Source organism: Hoplias malabaricus, chromosome 12 (assembly GCF_029633855.1).
Source record: "Hoplias malabaricus isolate fHopMal1 chromosome 12, fHopMal1.hap1, whole genome shotgun sequence".
Taxonomy (NCBI): Eukaryota; Metazoa; Chordata; class Actinopteri; order Characiformes; family Erythrinidae; genus Hoplias; species Hoplias malabaricus.
In genome coordinates this window covers 36,708,729-36,728,741 of record NC_089811.1, presented here as the reverse complement: position 1 = coordinate 36,728,741, position 20,013 = coordinate 36,708,729, and the positions used below count along the sequence as shown (strand labels likewise).

Genomic DNA, 20,013 nt, shown 5'->3' with positions numbered 1-20,013 from the left:
TTACTATTTGGGTGGTGGATCATTCTCAGTGCTGCAGTGACACTGATGTGGTGGTGGTCTGTTTGTGTATATTCCGTTTGTACAAGTGAATCAGACACTGCAGTGCTGCTGGAATTTAGACACTTCCAGCTCACTGCTCATGCTACTCTATGAACCACCTGCCACGTTGGTCTATCCTGTAGATGTAAAGTTAGTAGCTCATCTGTTGCTGCAAAGTTTGTATTGCTTGTGCTCTAGTCATTCATCACTGGTCACTGGGTGCTACACCTTTTGGGTGGATGGACAGCTCTTATTCCAGCAGTGACATATAGGGATGTAAAAACGTCAGCTGTACTGCACTGTCTGATCCATTTGTATCAGCACAGCATACACTAATACCAACACTGCCATGTTAATGTCACTGCAGTACTGAGGATGAAAAATCACCCAAATAATACCTGCTTGGTGTTGGTCATATAGTGACTATTCAAGAACAGGGTGAAAATGGGATTAACACAGTATGCAGAGCAACAAATGGACTACAGTCAGTTATTATAGTTACAAAGTGCATGTTTAAAGTAACCAAAACCGATGGACAATGAGTGTTAAATATTAGACTTTTATTTAGCCAGGCAGTGTATGTCATGTTATCTTCTTCTAGACATGATCAGCTGGAAGTAGGACAATACGGCATACAATAGTTTCTTATATTCAGGTAGTTTATTCTAATTCATTATTCAAAATTGGCCAAAATATCCCCATATTTTTGCATGTTGTGTTAAAAGACACATTTTAACTTTATAAAGTATATAAAAACAAAATAGCTCTACATATATTTAATGTAAACAAAGGAGTAACCAATTTGATAAAAAGAAACACAGAAATATTTATTTCATAAAGAGATATGAGCAATCAACATTTGGTAAAAAACTTACTATCCCTGTGCTCAATTTCTATACCATTGTATCCCATCTTTTTTCATTAATGCAGAAGGTTACTGTACTACCCTATGCCACTCAATCTTAATAAATCTGGATTTCTTTAAAGTGTGTAATATCCATTTCTTTTTTATATATATTCTTTCTCTTGCCTCATGTCTTTTCTAGGCCCAACATATATGTATATATATACATATACCATACTGTGCATGAGAATCCAAACTCACCTGGTGAGTATGCAGAAAAACTGGATTTGCATGTAGGCTCAACTCATCTATGCACAAACTTGTTTGTTTTGGCTTAGTGTTGAGATTACAATAAGGATTGCATGTTTAACCAAGAAAAAAGTATCAAATTATCAAATTAAATTTTGAGTTGGGTGTGTGCTGAGGGATGGTGTGTTGCCATGTGGTGTAATACTGGTCGGCTGCTTGAATGTGTCAGTATGGTTATTTGAAACATGCCAACACATATTCTAGTACATGCACCGGCAAATGAACTGAATATGATTTTGTTATGCATTAACCGCTGGTGGACAGGGTGGCCTAATCAGATATACTGTAAAGTCATCTAAAAAGCACCATCTTCAAACTATAATATATAATCCTGTAGAATCCTCTTTTAACACCCCCCAGTAAACAATTAGCCGTTGATTCAACGTTGTAATAACGTAATGACTGCCGTCTAATCAACGTTTTCTTAAGGTTGAAAATGAACGTTGAAAAGACATCCAAACACAGACATTGAAAAGACGATTATTAGACGTATTTTGGACGTCCATTGACGTTATTAATTGGTCCCGAAATAAATTACTTGTATAACACGCATTTTGGACGTCCACTGACGTTATCGACTGGTCACCACTTAACTAACTTATTAAGATGGCTTTTGGACGTCCATTGATGTTTAAAATATGTTTAAAAAAGACTACTTTTAGACCTATTTTGAACGTCCAGGGACGTTCCTTGTTTACTGGGCCTAATACCATGGCAAAATAGGCAGTTCCATTTGTACAGCCCAGGTCCAGGCTAAGAAAAGGGTATTTAACTGCATTTGATCTGATTAGCTGATTAGATGTAACATTTATTAGCATAATAACTTTTTTAGTTGTTGTTCCTGTTATTTTGGGCATGTCTAAAATAAAATGCTAAAGCTCATAGGACAGAACTGTGAACAACAAAGAAGTTAAGATGCCAATGTTCATAAATAAAAATAGAAAATAGAAATGATCAACATTAAATGAGCAAGTAGTAGGACATTTTTAAAGATCGAGGAGAAACCTGTAACATGAACTATCACATGAACCTCAAAAAAATGGTCTGATTTGTATACATTTGGATACTTTTACCCTAATATAAATTAACAATTTAGTATACTTCTTTGTATAAGTATACTTTTTTGCTGATTGAAGGAGCTGTTACTTTTGTATCCCTATAAGTTGTTTTGTGTGAAGGTACTGTCACTTTTCCTTGAGTCATTATTTAACATAACAATATCGCAGTATGACTGTGGATTACGTTGTTACAAAACACGAAGTACGGGATCATTTGTAACAGTTACGGTTTTGAAGTTAATGTTTTGATACTGGATCCAATCCAGAGGAGGCGGGGTTTCTCTGTTTACAGGGCCCTCCCACATCTGGGTCCTGCCCCCGTGTTAATTCAAAGCCCAGCGACGTAGAATCAGTTCACCCTCTCCCTCTCCCTCTCTTATGTCCATCAGCTCCGAGACCAGCATCCCCGAAGAGGAGAGAGAAATATGGCCCCGGTATCAATCAAACGCGTGTTAATCAGCGAGAGTGTTGATCCACGCTGCAAGACGATACTGCAGGAAAACGGCATTGAAGTGACGGAAAGACCCAATATGAGCAAAGATGAGCTGATTGCTCAGATTAAGGTAACTGATAACTTTAACCGGGTCATTTCATGGTCTGTTTGCAGCCGCTCCTATCGTTTGTACTATGTACTGTTAGTGACTTTTTGTAAACTTTCCGAGGCAGTTTCACGGTGGTTGTAGGAGGCTCAGCTGTGTGGTAAAGTGCCCGCCATTAGCGCCTCCGCCTCCGCCTGCTCCTCAAAGGGCTGATGTAACATCAACCAGGACTACAGCATTAAACCTGCTCCAATAACATTAACTGAATACACCTGCAAGAGAGAGAATATCTTTTAACATACTATTCTCTTTGTTTTTAAAGGGTGTAGAGCTGATACACACATAGGCTTTATAGTTTGCCTGCTTTTCACAGCAATTAACTCAGCAAAACAGTCTGGTGTAACACTCACTCGCTGCCAAAAAACAGTTGCCTGCACATCTACTTAGAAATGGTTTGATTGTAATCGGAGTTTTCCAACATGTAATAAAATGGAAGCTAGAAAAAACAACAACATGGAGTTTACGCAAACCCAATGACTTTTAATTTGTTTATTTGCTGCCGTTGTCACCTGTCTGTAAAGCAATCTGAGGTGATTTAAAAGCGATGCGAAACATGCTTCATAAAATAGTTTATTAATTTTATATTATTGTTAATTTATTTATTTCCTCCTCCCATCATGCAAAGCTAGGCAGCGACTTCATGTCATTACTATGGCAACCAGTGTAGACGTTCTTTTCCAAATAACGACCGAATTTCAAATGGATCCTTACGCCTGAAGTAGTGCCTTATGTAGGCTCTGAAATAACGACTTTTACTGTCATATTGTACAATAAATATCGACATAAAATATTTTCTGTTCCACCCTTAAGGGCACGACTCCCTCTTTATGATGTAGAGCCCTAAGTATGTGTAGAAGCCGGTTTTTACTGAGCGCACTATGTAGGAATTCATTTGAGACAGAGAAAGTAAGAGAAGGTACTTAAAAAAAAAAAAAGTTTAGGTTAAGAGAACTAAAACAAACAAACCGACACTGCCTGCAGTGTGAACATGACCTACACCTTCTGGCCGCGTTTGACCCGTGGTGTTGACCCATGCCTCTCCTCACTCTCAGGACTTTGACGGCCTCGTGGTTCGGTCAGCGACCAAAGTTACTGCTGACGTCATCTGCGCTGCCCGTAGCCTGAAGGTGATTGGTCGAGCTGGAACCGGCGTGGACAACGTGGACGTGGATGTGGCAACTAAGAAAGGCATAATAGTCATGAAGTAATGTGACAGCTTTACAGCTTTAGATTTATAAACGTCACTTACAGTTCCAAGTGACAAACAGACCCACAATTTTGAGAAACATTTAGAAAAGTTACTGCATGTAATTCTGTCTATATATATATATATATATACACAGATTTACAGGCTGACACTGAATATCCTTCCAGAGTATGTATTTAGTGGTGAGCCATTGTTATATGTTAAAAAAACATTATTTATAATGATTTTCACCATTTTACAGTACTCCTAGTGGCAACACCATCAGCGCTGCTGAACTAACCTGTGCCCTTGTGATGAGTTTGTCAAGGTAAATTAAACTTTAAGATGATAAAGATTCCGAAACTTTGACAGCATTTTAATGAAGTGTCTATTTTGTTCTGCACATTTTTAAAATTAGGTTTATGCTAGGTGAAGTGTATATACAATGTTCATACAATTTCAGAGTATATATATATTCGGTGTAAGCCTAATTACTTTCATATCTTTTTTTTTTTTCAGACACATTCCACAAGCCGTTATGTCAATGAAAGCGGAAAACTGGGATCGTAAAAAGGTACAGACTTGAGTTTGCACTCTTTGAAAGGCTACTGTGGAATAATTACAGAAGCTTTTGTGTTCACTGTGCTCAGCCAGTCATTACTAATTAGGTGTGACCACTGGATTCATTATGTCATACAGGCTTTTAGGGGAGATTGATCATTGTTTTGTTAATAATTTTTACAGTTCATGGGCACAGAGTTGTATGGAAAAACCCTTGGAATACTAGGGCTCGGAAGAATTGGAAAAGAGGTTGCCACGAGAATGCAGTCTTTTGGTATGAGGGTAAGATCAGCACTTCTAGCTATAGAATGTTACATAGACATTTGCCCAAGAATGTGGTTTGTTGTTCAAGGAAGTGGTGCTAACTTGTCTCGTTTACTGCTAGACTATTGGTTATGACCCCATTACCCCTCCAGAAGTGTCAGCCAGCTGGGGAGTTGAACAGATGTCTCTGGAAGAGCTCTGGCCCCAGTGTGATTATATCACTGTACACACACCTCTCATGCCCTCCACTACAGGTGAGTATAGTTCAAACAGGGAGAAGAACATTAACCAGGGTAGAGAAAAGGCTGCAGCACATCAGTTAAACCAAACGATTAACTTGAGTTGAATCAGTATTGCTGTAGCAGGAAAACCAATGTCTGTTTTATTGTGTAAGATTTTTCAAGTGAATGGACATATAAAAATATTTACAGAAACGGTCTACATTTAAAAAATAAAAACAAAAAAAAAACCACTTTACTCCTCAACTAAACAGTGACGAGAAGTTAAATATCAGTGAGAGTTAATATCTCATTCCTGCTTTTACTTGTTTGCTTGCAGGATTACTGAACGATGCCTCATTTACTAAGTGTAAAAGAGGTGTTAAGGTGGTAAACTGCGCTCGTGGGGGCATAATTGATGAAGCTGCTTTACTCAGAGCTCTGGAGTCTGGACAGTGTGGAGGAGCAGGGCTGGATGTGTTTGAAGAGGTAAGGCGCTTAATACCCAGTTGTTATTTTAAAGATGAAAAATGGACACCATAGGAAAACAAGCATGTTCATATAAATGTTTTGATGTGTGAACATAGTTTATGATGCTGTTTTAGGAGCCTCCAACAAACTGGGCCCTTGTGAAGCACCCTAATGTGGTCTGCTGTCCTCATTTGGGAGCTAGCACTAAGGAAGCCCAGACTCGTTGTGGCCAGGACATCGCACTGCAGATTGTGGACATGGTCAAAGGCAAAGCTTTAGTGGGAGCTGTAAGTTGTATTTATTATTTTGACAATGTTTAACAAAATGCACAGTTGAGGATACTGTAATGCTTAATTATCTGAATAATAAGCATGTGATTGTTGATCAGTGTTTTTGTTATAATTTTGAGTTCTGAAATCATAAAATGATTTTACTGTTTAAAAAAAGATGGAGAAAAATACCACAAATATCCAGGATTAAAGCAGAACAATAAGGAAAGGGTTAACCAGAATGTAAAATAAATAAATTAAATATATCCTTCTGTGTGGGCGGAATGGTGGTGCAGCAGGTCGTGTTGCAGTCATAGCTCCAGGGACCTGGAGGTGTGTCCTGCTCCAAGTGATTGTCTGTGAGAGGAGTGTGGTGTGTTCTCCCTGGGTCTTTGTGGGTTTCCTCTGGGTGACTGTCTGTGAGGAGTGTGGTGTGTTCTCCCTGTGTCTGCGTGGGTTTCCTCCGGGTGACTGTCTGTGAGGAGTGTGGTGTGTTCTCTCTGTGTCTGCGTGGGTTTCTTCTGGGTGACTGTCTGTGAGGAGTGTGGCGTGTTCTCCCTGTGTCTGCGTGGGTTTCCTCCGGGTGACTGTCTGTGAGGAGTGTGGTGTGTTCTCCCTGTGTCTGTGTGGGTTTCCTCCGGGTGCTCTGGTTTCCTCCCACGCTCCAAAAAACACGTTGGTAGGTGAATTGGTGACTCAAAAAGTGTCCATAGGGGTGAGTGTGTGTCGCCCTGCCTTGCACCCAGTGATTCCAGTTAGGCTACTGCACTGGATAAGCGGTTATAGACAATGAAGGAATGAATAAATGAATGTCCTTCTATGAAAATGTAGGAGGAACCAGTGTTTTGTATATGTTATAAGAATTTCAAACCAATATAACACATAAGCAGTCTAAACAATAATAAAAAAAAAGAAATATATAAATTATAACAAAAAACTGCTTTGTGCTATTACATTATTTTAATAATAAACCAACAACATTTGCTTGAATTAAATATTTAGCTGAATACCCCATATACACTTCTGCAGGTGAATGCCCAGGTGTTAGCTAGCACTTTCAACTCTGAGTCACAGCAGTGGATCCATTTGGGTGAGGCCATGGGCCGAGTGCTGAAGGCCTGCAGTTCCTCCAAACAACCCTATGCTCAAGTCCACATCACAACTAAAGGTGAGCTTTAGTTTTACAGCAATTGTCTGTTATGAAATATGGCCAATGGGGTAAAAGTGCATAAAATAAAAGTTCATAAAGTAATCCTAAAATCAATATGTAAATTTTTTTTGTCAGCTAAATTTTCATCTTCCCATATATAGATATAGATTTTTGACCACCTCAAACTGTAATTACATTACTGTGTATCAGTGGGCATGGAAAGATGTGCAGTATTATGGATGATTGATGGTTAAAATAAAATGCATTCAACGTATTGGATTTTGAGCCTCTTTAGTGGCTGGTTATTGCCCTCTAGTGTTGTAAACACGTACTATACACTGAACGGTCACTGGATTAGGAACGTACCTTCTATCTACGCTCATTTTCAATTTTATCAGCTCCCCTGACCTTACAAGAGCACTTTGTAGCTCTACAATTACAGAGTGTAGTCCACCTGTTTCTCTGCATACTTTCTCATCCCCATTTCTCCTTGCTCTTCAACGGTCAGGACTGGCCCAGAGCAGCGTGAAATGTGGATAAGAGTTTTCTGAGAAACAGGACCCCAGTCAATAACTGCAGAATTACAAAGTGCAGCTATGAAGTAAGTGAAGCCAATTGAATGGTGCTCCTGTATGGTCAGTGAAGCACAAAATGAACAATAAGTGTAGATACAAGGTAGGTGTCCCTAATCCAGTGCTTGTTTAGTGCATATTTGATTTCGATTAAAAATAAAATGTGGCCTACTCTGTGTTTTGACGTGAGTGTATTATGTTGAAATATGGTTCTATTAGCATTGGTTATTTACAGGAGATCGTTTAAAGAAATCAACTGGATTCCTGAGCTCAGCAGCTGTTGTGGGACTGCTGACTGAAGGATCTGAGAATTGCCCTAACTTGGTAAACGCACTGCCTCTGGCCGAAGAAACAGGGATTACAGTAAGGATGTGTTTTCTTTTTCAATTAATTATCTATGATCTCTGCCACACACATTTACAACACATTCAGGGTGTTCTGATTCTACAACTATAAACTATGATTTTATACCATGGGTGAATGAATGTACAATATTTCAGTACTTGAATAATAGTAGATGTACTATTGGTAAAATAGTTTGAAAACTGCTTAAAAATGTACATAACAGAAGTAAAAGTGCTTTGATATTTATATTTAATAAATGCATCAATGCTCATCTTGTATGGTTTCCATTCACATGGGTCACCTAAATAATCTATATTATATGCAGTGTCTAATGACTCAGTATATTTATATTTGCAAGTAATTACTTCTCTACTTGCACTAATGTAAATAAATTGGTTGAATACTAGCATGTGCTCAAGCATTATTAAATAAATACTATTTTAAGTACAAATGGAGCTTGGTTTCTATCCTACAGTGGGACCTTGGGGTTCATCTCTGTTCTTTGGTCATACTCCACAGATAAAGAAAAGTCACATTGATGTGAATGGAGCTAATGGGTCCTGCATGGTAGAGGTTTTCGTGAATGGCAGTGTGTATAAAGCCTTAGGCTCTGTGCAGGCAGAGGTACCTGTCCTGCTGGAGCTGAATGGCAGTGTGTTCAAGCAACCAGTCCCTCTGTCTGGGAACCTGCTCTTCTTCAAAGTTGCAGGATCACCTCAGCTCTTGCCCGCTGTTACTGGTGAGTTCCTTGATTAAAGAAAATTAAGCTGATTTAAAGATGATTTAAAGGGGGTGGGGGTGGGGGGGGGTTCTCCAAAGGCACATTAAGCTCACTTTACACAATGTGTTTGCTCTTAAGGTGTTCTGGCAGCAGCTGGTATGGAGATGGACTTCTTTAGTGCCTCCACAGCCTCTGATGGGGACCAGTGGTACTCTGTGGGGATAAAATCTCTACTGGGAGACCTCAGTGCCTTGAAACCATTGGTGAAAGAAGCTGCACAACTCGCTGTATAAATTCTTGCTAGCTAAAAGTTGGTGGGAATTACACTGCATTCCTTAGCCTAACAGGCCTGAGTAGCATTAATCTAGTTTAGCACAATCATACCAGTAATTCAGTATAATAACTGTGAAGAGCTTTGCACAGCTTAAGCTATACCTAGTTCGTAGTTTATAAAGTGTCAATGTAGCGCTAGTACATGCAAGTTGGTTGAAAACTGAATTCCCTTTGAGTTTTACTGACTGATAGACATGCAGAAAAACACTGAAATAAGTGTTTCAATAGACCAGATAATACAAATTCACAGTGTAACAAACGTTTGTTTACATAAATGGATGGATGGATGGATGTATAGTGGGAGCGGCATCGACTGTTGATGTGACTGTGCATCTTTCTAACATTTTTTGCTAACACTAAGTGATAATGTGAACTTACAAAGCCTTAAAACGTGTGTATTGTAGAAATGTGGAATATGTTTGATTAAAACCAATGGGTCAACCAAAACCCGTGTTCATTGTTTTTGTGTTATTTTGTATCTCCCTCAGCGCTGTTTATTTTTGAAGCGCGCACTCTGTTTCCATGGAAACAGTATGCTTCGGGTATTTTTGTTCCGTAAGGTAGCGTTTCCGCTGCTTATGCCATAGTAGATAAAACAAAAAAAAGGTCCAAAATTATGTTGTAAATAAATGTAGGGACCTCCAGAGACTGCAAATGTGCAGAAAGAATGAATCCCTCGTGTGTGCATCTATTCAGTACAGTCTCGCTTTAAAATTCACGTTATGCAATGCTCTTAAGCCTTATTAGGATTAACGTTAGATCCGATTCTGCAGTGGGGTGGGGGGGGGGGGCGGAATATGCAGCATTTCTTTACGCACTGAGGTGGTGTTTTTAGTTTTCCACCTCACGTTTCCTGACGAATTTTACTCGTCTTCTGGAAGCTGACATTATCCACGAAGCTATGTGGAGTGAGCTGAGCCTCTCCGACGTGTACACAGTGACCAAAATAGGGAGCACACACGCCTGGTACTAAACTGAGGGGGTGGGGGTCGCTAGCTATGTGTCTCAACTGTCCCCCACACACTCGCCTTTGGATCTCTGCTCATGAATCATTTCATGCGCTCTTTTTAATAGAAGTCGTCCGTTTTTCTCTCAGGTAAGCTGGGATTTGTAGCTACATTTACTGGGCTTTTGTTTAATGACGGTTCGTTATGCCCTGGATATTTCCTCTTTTGAACAATAATCATGTGAATTATGGATTTAAAATATTCGTGTGATTGTCCTACGACTGTGTTTGGGTATGTATTCCTGAAAAATGCTTGTCAATGTGCTGGGGGTGTTTGTTGTTAGATGTTAGAATTCTCTTCAGTTTTCATTCATTCTCTTGTTTACGTTCAAGGAATCATGTCAGCCAAGGATCACGAAAGCTACGTCTATGAATTCTGCGATGACACTCATTCATCAGAAATGCTGTATGCTCTTCAGGAGTTCTACACTAGAGGCCTGTTCACTGACATCACACTATGCTGCTCCGCTGGGCAGATGTTTCACTGTCATAAAGCTGTGCTGTCAGCACGAAGCTCCTACTTCAAGGTGATGTTCACCTTAGACATGAGGGAACGTTCAAACGGCATCATCAGCCTGCTTGGCGTAGATGGAGATATCCTGAGCATTTTGGTTAATTATGTCTACACCTCAAGAGTGAGCATTACACAAGCCAACGTACAAAGCCTTTTGGAGGCTGCTGACCTCCTTCAGTTCGGCTCAGTGAAAAAAGCCTGTGAGGAGTTTTTGACGCGGTGTTTGGAGGTTGATAACTGTCTTGGAATGCACTCTTTTGCTGAGCACCATGTCTGTCCTGTGCTGAAGCATGAGGCACTGAGGATTATACTTGGCCGATTTGAGGAACTCCTCTGTCAAGAAGAGTTTCTGGGACTAGATCTTAAAAAGCTCATGACAATACTGTCTGCTGAGAACCTCAATGTGTGGAAACAAGAGACTCTATTAGAAGCAGTTGTTAAGTGGGTGACCTTTGACATAGATTCTCGACGAGACAGTGTTCATGATCTCTTGCACTGCGTTCAGTTTGAGGTGGATGACCCGTACCTCAGAACTGCTTTAGAAATTCATAAAACATGCAATGACAAAAAATTACGATCTGTCATCTTTCAGTCTCTGAAACCTTGTGGAAAAGACTTAACTCTAACTAGTAAAAAGCCCCTATCAAACATGTACATAATAGGAGGGTATTACTGGCACCCACTTTCGGAAATTCACATATGGGATCCCATTTCTAACACATGGGCCCAAGGGAAAGACATTCCTGACTATACAAGAGAGAGCTATGGGGTCTCACTTCTGGGTTCCAACATCTATGTCACAGGTGGATACAGGACAGAAACTGTTGACGCATTGGACACAGTCTGGATTTACAATTTTGACACTGATGAGTGGACAGAAGGATGTCCTATGATCACTGCCAGATATTACCATTGTTCTGTGCCTTTACATGGATGTATATATGCCATAGGTGGGTACAGAGCTGGTGCTCCTGCTCATGAGACTGAGTTCTATGATCCTTTAAAAAAGAAATGGTTTCCTGTGGCAGAGATGATACAAGGTATGAAAAATCCTTTAATTTTTAGGTAAAATGTATTTACTTTTCAGTCATCCATTGTTAAAGCCTGAGGAGGCAACCATATTCCTTTTGTCTCATGAGGGTCTTGAAAGCTCACGCTTAATGTTAAAACTCCTAAATCCTTCAGTCATTACTTAGCACTTGGGTAAGTGCCCTGATATGCCTCTCAGCTACTCACGCAGAAAGTGATGTCTGCTTTAATTAGAAACAGTGCTAATAATACCACTAAGGCTTGTGACAAACATGCCTCCTGTTAAATTGTAAACACTAAGGTCAAGGTTTAGTGTTAGCAGCAAATAAGTGATTCATGAATCTGTATGATTTGTCTACTTTGTGTATTTTTGAAGGTGTTGGAAATGCTACTGCATGTGTGGTACAAGACAGAATATATGTAACCGGAGGTCATTATGGATACAGGGGAAGTTGCACTTACGACAAAATCCAAACTTACAGAGCTGACATCAATGAGTGGAGCATCGTAACTACAACTCCCCATCCAGGTAAACTGCTTCATATTTTAAGGACAGGATGTTGGAACAGGAATATGATGGATCGTTTTTATAAAGCAGGTGCAAAAATTGGTGTAATACACCTACAGTAAAGTTGGCACAAGGTACACAAAGATGTATTATCCTGAATATACCATCTTGTTTGTCCCTGAAGTCAATGGATTCTTAATGGATTGTTCCCGATTCCTTTGTCTCAATTCATTGCCTTGTAGGCTACTACTTATATTGTGTCCAAAATAAAATGGCTTCAGTTTAGTTAGCTGGGCTTTGATAATATGGAGTACCATAGTGTTCATAATGTAATAAATTACAATTTAAAATAATGTGACAGTGTATTTGAAAACTGTTCAGTGTACATGTAAGTTTTACATTTTTTTTGTGTATAATTGTACATTAAAAAAAAAACAATTATACAATGTATAATTGTAATTCAAAAATTCTCCTGTGCTGTTGCCATTTTATGGTAATGGTTGCGTAGTATTAAAGACAATTGTCATTTAATTCAGTAAAAATTTAAGCGAAAACTATTTATTTGTCACTTTATTTGTTATCATCAACTAAGAGTTCCTTGGGGGGGTTGATTTTACTAACCCCAGTGTCAGTAAACAAGTAAAAAAATATTTGTAAATGAGTAAATTTCAAACACCTCTTGGGTGTGTTATGGGGAAAATGCTTTCTTTTTTCCATAAAATTATCACTTTAACAGGCATGGAAACAGCATTATATCTAATTAACAAATCCAACCCACTTTTCAGAATATGGGCTTTGCTCAGTGTCCCTGAACAACAAGCTCTATTTAGTTGGCGGTCAGACCACCATCACAGACTGCTATGACCCAGACAGGGATGAATGGAGGCAGCTGGCTGTGATGAAGGAGAGAAGGATGGAGTGTGGAGCTGCAGTAATAAACGGCTGCGTCTATGTGACAGGAGGTTATTCCTACTCAAAGGGCACCTACTTGCAGAATATAGAGAGGTATGACCCTGAACTGGACTGCTGGGAAATCGTGGGTAACCTACCAACTGCAACCCGCTCACATGGCTGTGTGTGTGTTTTCAATTTGTAGAAAATTCACAAATGGAGTCCCATTTCTACCACATCATTCCAAATGTAAAGATTATCAACACTGTCATGAGTAAAATAAATATACACATTCACAGAGAGCCCTGCTCAACAAGACATAAACCAATTAAAAAAAACTCCTCAAACACAAACATGTCAAAGTATTATTATTATTATTTTTTTTTTTGCTTAATTTTTTGCTAAATTCTCTGATTTAACACATATCTTTATAAATCTGACTAATGAAAAAAATATATTTACAAATTTGACTAATGTTTACTAGAGTCACTGTGTTAAAGTGTGTTTGTGTTAAAAAGAAACCACAAGTGTTTTAGTAATAAGTGTCAATTAGTGATTTCTTATTATACAATGGTTCAGAGAAATGCTAAATGACTTATCTGAAACCACAAAACAGATGGTATGAATACTTTTTCACCACAGATGTACTGAGACTGCACTGTGTGGTATTTGTATCATTTTTGGCAGTAGATTTGTTATAAATAAATCTTTTTTCACATGAAATCTAATATACTGATGTGCTTTTGTTCAAATCTAATAAACTATTACTATACTAAATTTTCTTTTCTTTAAATCTGAGCTACAAATATTAAAATAGTTCATCTCGTTACATCTCCATCTAGAGGAAGCCAGAGGAACTGTGTCAACAAATTCTTTCCTGTATTCCTTAAAACTTAAGCTCTCTCCAAGTTAGCTGTTCACAAATACTGGTAGTTTGACAGAAACTTGCATTAAACTTGTAGAGCAGATTTTTCCTCTTATTCTTGATCTTGTTCATTAGAATATCAGTTACATTAAGTTTTAACTGCATCAACAAAATAAAAAAAATAATAAAAACTGGGCACTTACTGTTAAAATAATAAAATTTATTTTTAAATAAATCCATTGCAGCATTAAAAAAGACATTTTAGAAAAATACAGTAAACAGATTTTCCAAGCTTCATGGTGGGGTAAATCGAATGAAGTCCACCTGGATATCAACCTAGATTTTTAAAATATATAACATTTGCTTTAATATACTTCTATATTAACAATATATATCATAAACAGTGTTTTGTTTTTGTATTTATTTGACATTTTTGGCTTGTATTTGGTTTAAATACATTTTAATTTTACAAAATTAAATACAAAAATTTTAAATAGCTGTAGTGCTGAAAGTCAAGAGTCTAATTTATAATTCTTACCGATTTCTTTTTGTGGAACTTGTAGGATGCTGGGAGGTCATACCTAAGCTCTATAAATGAGAGCACATAAATTATATATTTTAAAAAAAGCTATATTATAAGCAGTTTTCTGAATTTTGTGGCAATATTAATAGCAACAAATGTAAGGCATGGGCAATAAAATGTTAGCAATACGTATCACAATACATTGACACATCAATAATGTTAAGAAAAAGCATATAATGAATATGCAATATTTTGCTTCATAAATACACCCCAAACATGCTTATGCCCTGGATGTTGAAAACCAAGATCCCTTCATAATGGAATGTGCTACGAATGACACGCAAACAGCCAATGTAGCTTTCTGCTACCTCTTGAACAGTGGGGAGAGAAAGAGGGAACATGCACTGTCCCAAGCAAGAGTGGTGAATAAACTGTGGTGTGTTGTCAGGAGCTTTAGCCTACAATGTGGAGCTTTAACCTACAAGTTAATTATTAATAAAAGTACACCATTTTACACAGAGGCCACCATAGAACACTACATGCTAAATAATGCCATTAAAGTGTGTATTACTCGCAAATTTGAGCACAGTAATGTGATTGTGAGTTAAGTTTCAGTAGCCAAAGAGCTAATTAGCCAATTAGCCTCAGCTAACAACAAGAATACTAACATGATCTGTTTATTTAGTGCTAATGATGAAGGAAATATGAAATGGCTCTTGCTTGTGTCTTGACACAATTAATTGTAAGGTTTTCATAATCAGAGCAGAGCCTGAACATGAAACTGTGAAGATGTTTATGTTTTAAGAATGTATTCACGACAGAGGTATCACATTTTTCACGGTAAGAGAATTAAGCTAGTTTTTCAGTGTGTCATTTTTTTCCTTATCTGGAGAGGATAATCAAAATGTAAATGTACATAGGTCTAATGAAATCTTTCATTGTCCACTTGAATAATTTGCATCCTGTGCATGTAATTTACTAATTCATTCATTGTTTGTTACCAATCACGGGGGGCCCAGAGCCCACCTTGAACCACTGGATTCAAGGCAGAGGGGGGGCCTGTTCCCTGCAGGGTGAGACACACCCACACACTCACGCCTATCGACACTTTCAAGTAGCCAATTCACATACCAGCGCATGTTTTTGGACCCATGTGAATAATTTTATAATAAATATTCAAATTGTACAGAATAATAATATAATAAAAGCATTAAAACATTTTATGTATTCCACACATTATATGAATTACAGTATTTTAAGTGTGACAATATTATAAAATTACATTTATATTATAAAGGATAAAATGTAATAATAATGAATGTCAAAAATTTTACTGTGATAACATTTTTATCCCAGGCCTATATGTAATTGGGATTGGCGTTGTACTTTTACCATTATGGGGGTTTCTTTAAAGATTTCTTCACATTCACCCATCTGAGTTATAAAGTTTTTTCAAGATGATTTTAAGGCAACTACATTTTTAAGAGCGTAGATAACACTATAATCAGACATAACATTTGGCATGCTGATATAACAGTAAGTCAGACGGTACCTGCAACCACTTCCATTTTAACTTTCCAGTCGTTTGCCTTCTTCTGTATGTGCTGTAGAACAGAAGAATTTTTAGAGCAGAGCTTTTCAAAATGTTTATCCTCCCTCCTCTGTTGTGAAAGAAACTGTACATCTTCCAAGTTTAATCTGAATACTTACATCTCTTGTAGAAGTCTTATGAAGAGAATATACGGCACCCCTTGCCATTGAAATTGCTGTCTTCAAAAACTGCATATCTATACCTTTTAAAAAAAACAGAAAGGAGGAGGGTAAAAAGAGGAGAAAATGTGATTAGTGATGAATACCACGATTATTTTACATCATGATCATTTTATGCCATTTGTTTTTCCTGGAGACAATTGACAGAAAGTGCTTGATTACCTTGGTTGTGTTTTGTGCCAAACGGTGGGTTCATAATGACTGTGTCAAATTTATTTTCATATAATGATCCGATGGAGCAGATATCACTCCGGACCATGTCAATATTTGGTAGTTCAAATTCCTCCACATTTCGTTTGAAAATGTCCAGTGCATCACTGTCGATATCAAATCCCACACAAAGTCTGTTTGGAGATACAGATAATAACATTATATTTTTATAATTCCAACATTTTTACCATCAACAAAAAAGATTCACATTTATTCTCACCCTGCATCCAAAACTGCAGCTCCTATACTAAGTACTCCACACCCACATCCCAAGTCAGCCACCAGTTTATTCTCAATGTCATTAAATGTCTTGTGTATTGTGTACAACATACAACCTAAAATAAGAAAAGAGAAATGCAATGTAGAGATAACATGACAGTCAGTTATGATACCCAGTTTAATTAAGATAAATCTCCAATGAATTAATGTTAACTAAGCCAAACACTCTGTGGTAAGTTACCTGCTATATGGGGACTGGTGGGATACTGTTCCAGAAGTATTTTTGGCTCCTCAAATCCATCTACTTGCTGAAGACAACTTTCCAATTCTTTAAGTTTCATAACTGCAGTATATTAGAGTGGTTTTGCTGAGGTCAAAACAAAATGATTTCTTAAATGTCAGAGGACCCTACCACAGCAAGACATGAACTGACCGGACAAATCAGTGCTTGCCTGCAAGGCGACTTTCAGTGACGTTTCATTAATCCTGCAACAAAAATGAGTTTTATTCATGATAAAATCTCTTTACCCATATTCACCATATGCATCATTGCCAAAATAATAACGAAGAAAAAATGGGGTACACTTGCATGAAGAAAACTTATAAATGAGACCAAGTATTAAACTGGGCATAATGTGGGTTTACTAGGACAGCGAAAGGAAACCTGTACAGTAACCAATGGTTCTCAAACCTGTCTCTCTGATAGAAAAGACAGTAAACACTTTTGACACAACTAGAGAAAATCTAAAATTATGGATTGCCTAAGGCAGGGTTTCCCAATACTGTTGAGCCCATGCTCTTCATATTTTCATGTTTGTCCTATACATCTATTCCAGCCCACAAGACTTTACTTATTAGCTCATACTGAATTAGGTTGCACTAGCTTAGACAAAAAATTAAAACATGCAGTGTTGGGTTGTCAGGACTGGGACTGGCTTGGAACACTGATATCCAGTACAATTTCTGGCTCAATCCATTAATCAGGGGGTTTACTGGGTGTATTTGAGAAGGAAAGCTACAAAACAGCCCTCCGGGACCAGCATGGGGAAACCCTGGTCTTGGAAGCCCTGTGTAACACTTTGAGCACTGCTCTAGACTTGTACTTCCATAACCAGTCCCCTGCACATTTTAGTGTTTTCCTTGCTATCAACATTCTGAATGCAAGTAATCGGCTCATTAGCAACCTACCATTAAGTTAAGGCTCTATAACGCACGAGGGCCTTCCAAACTGGGTTTAAAAAACTCTGGGCCCCTTCAATTCTTTGTGACATTTTTGTGTTTCCACACTCTAATACATGTGACATGACCAAGGAGGAGTTTGTTGATTAGTTAATGTTTTGAACCAGATGTGCTGCCAGACAGAAGGCACAAAAATGTGGAAGGACTGGCACTGTTAAACCTCTGATCTAGCCTAAAATACCTACATCGCAGTTCTAATCTGAGGTCATAAACCAAATGTTACATCTTTTCACACCAAGTCTAAATCCTGTCTATCTGTCAATGCTAACAGATCAGAATAATCTAAACAGGAAAAATGATGGAACATCCACACTTAGAGAGTAATAATAATATAGTAGTAATAGTAATAATAGCTGGGCAGCACTGTGGTGCAACTCTCACACAGCTCCAGGGTTCTGGGGTTACGGATTTGAACCCCGTCACTGTCTGTGAGGAGTTTGGTGTGTTTTCTCTATGTCAGAGTGGGTTTCTAACCACAGTGTAAAAAACATTGTGTCCAAAGGTGCGAGTGTGTATGTGAATGTGTGATTGTGTGATGCCCTGTGATGGACTGGCACATAACGTGTAATCCTGCTTTGCACCCAGTGATTCTGGGTAGACACATAGCCACTGTGACCCTGAATTGGATTGACTGGATAGCTGAATATTCTAATGGCAAATTTACACTCAGTGTTGAGTGTAAACTTATGAAATCTTTATTTAAAAAAACAAAAATACAAGTACTACTTGGTTGCTCCCTGTCAGTCTAGAATTATTTAAAGCTTTCACTAAAGAAAAACATATTCTGACATCAAGCTTGTTCCAGTTTTCATTAATAATTATTGACAGATCAGTTTTTCAGGATGAAGCCTTGTCATGGACAAATTATTTAAATTTCCACCATTTCTATCAAACTGAGATCTGAGCTGTTTGTTGGCCATGTCACCGAGGCGTTAAGCTTTTCCTAAATAAAAGCTTTTTGTCTGTGGAAAGCTGCATTATCTTTATGAGAAATGACTTCTTTATCTTCAAACAAATTTTTTATGTCCAAAATCTCAGTGTACACCTGTGCACTCACTGTTGAGGTAATGATTCCCCTCTTGTCCTTTACCTGACACGCCACTCCATATCATAAATGAGTATGGATATTTTAGAGAAGATTTATTCAAGCAGTCACTAGGTATTAATCAGAACGGCACCAGATAAAAGTCCCATAATCATCTCTTAAGCATTTCATTTAATAATCCTTTCCACTGTCTCAAATGACAACTCTGGTTGAGACTATGCTTTATTTTAAATAGTTCAAAAGCTCTTTAAGATCTGTAAGCACTCACTTTAACACTCAGAATACTTGACATTTTTAGACTTCCGGCATTTGATTTAGGAATGCATTTTAAAACGGAAATACATATATTTTTCCCTCAACATGGAGTGATTCCAGCAGTGATTCTGGCAAAATATTACGCTCACTAGAATAATTTAATTAAAAGTGATTTGAATGGTCTTTCACGAAGCTAAAATGTTCAGCAGATTAACGAAAGTTGTTTAAACTTGTTATTGACATATCTGAATTTTATATATTATATATAATAAAAGCGTTTAAGTGTAATTACTACCATAATTACTAAATATCGATTATTGAATTTAATCTCTCTTTCGGGAAATAAGTGACACTTATTCTTTATGGGTGTGATTTTCCTCTCTTTCCTTTGGCAAACACAGGTTACGTAATAAAATTGAATTTAAAGAGCTCACCTGATTTGACTGGACTACGACTCCACACCATGAGTCTCCGCTTCGCCGTCTGTTTCTCTTCATTCCCTTCCTGAGTTGCCGAATCTGTGCTAGACGTCAAAATAAGAGTCCTGACTCAGTAACGTTGGATACCGGAAGTCAACGCGATAAAACCAAGTTGTCTGTGTAATAAATGCAAGTTTAAGAACTTTTAATAGATATAAAAATAGACATTTTTCTTTTTTATACTAGAAAACGAGCAACTTGTATGTACAGGGTCAGTATTTACTTCAGGATGGGTTAGACACTATAGGACTGGACACCCAAAAACATTCATTCATTCATTGTCTGTAACCACTGATCCAGGTCAGGGTCGCGGTGGGTCGGGAGCCTATCCGGAATCACTGGGCACAAGGCAGGAACACATCCTGGAGGGGTGTGTCAGTCCTTCACAGGGCAACACACACTTACACATTCACTCACACCTATGGACACTTTTTGAGTAGCCAGTCCACCCAACAACTTGTATTTTTAGACCATGGGAGGAAAGCTACACAGGGAGAACACATCAAACTCCTCACAGACAG

At 38.0% G+C, this 20,013-nt stretch overlaps 3 protein-coding genes across 4 annotated transcripts; 2 read left to right on the top strand and 1 right to left on the bottom strand.

Annotated features, from left to right (window-relative positions):
• Window positions 1–2,585: 2,585 nt before the first annotated feature.
• Window positions 2,586–9,381, top strand: phgdh (phosphoglycerate dehydrogenase). Its single transcript, XM_066640933.1, has 12 exons — window positions 2,586–2,813; window positions 3,902–4,053; window positions 4,298–4,363; window positions 4,555–4,609; window positions 4,780–4,878; window positions 4,982–5,114; window positions 5,419–5,567; window positions 5,684–5,836; window positions 6,848–6,986; window positions 7,776–7,903; window positions 8,405–8,624; window positions 8,745–9,381. The coding sequence occupies exons 1-12, from the start codon at window positions 2,676–2,678 to the stop codon at window positions 8,897–8,899; spliced, it is 1,587 nt and encodes a 528-aa protein (XP_066497030.1). The 5' UTR covers window positions 2,586–2,675; the 3' UTR covers window positions 8,900–9,381.
• Window positions 9,382–9,737: 356 nt separating this feature from the next.
• Window positions 9,738–13,568, top strand: klhl23 (kelch-like family member 23). Of its 2 annotated transcripts, XM_066641027.1 has the most exons (5): window positions 9,738–10,035; window positions 10,279–11,262; window positions 11,410–11,499; window positions 11,865–12,017; window positions 12,782–13,568. In XM_066641027.1, the coding sequence occupies exons 2-5, from the start codon at window positions 10,284–10,286 to the stop codon at window positions 13,090–13,092; spliced, it is 1,533 nt and encodes a 510-aa protein (XP_066497124.1). In that variant the 5' UTR covers window positions 9,738–10,035; window positions 10,279–10,283; the 3' UTR covers window positions 13,093–13,568. The 2 variants fall into 2 exon arrangements, with proteins under 2 accessions (XP_066497124.1, XP_066497123.1); XM_066641026.1 differs by having other exon boundaries at window positions 10,279–11,499.
• Window positions 13,569–13,978: 410 nt separating this feature from the next.
• mettl5 (methyltransferase 5, N6-adenosine) lies at window positions 13,979–19,558 on the bottom strand. Its single transcript, XM_066641139.1, has 8 exons — window positions 19,448–19,558; window positions 16,716–16,960; window positions 16,476–16,590; window positions 16,208–16,389; window positions 15,986–16,068; window positions 15,828–15,879; window positions 14,291–14,340; window positions 13,979–14,088 (listed from the first exon to the last, which is right to left on the bottom strand). The coding sequence occupies exons 2-8, from the start codon at window positions 16,813–16,815 to the stop codon at window positions 14,047–14,049; spliced, it is 624 nt and encodes a 207-aa protein (XP_066497236.1). The 5' UTR covers window positions 16,816–16,960; window positions 19,448–19,558; the 3' UTR covers window positions 13,979–14,046.
• Between the last annotated feature and the right edge of the window lie 455 nt (window positions 19,559–20,013).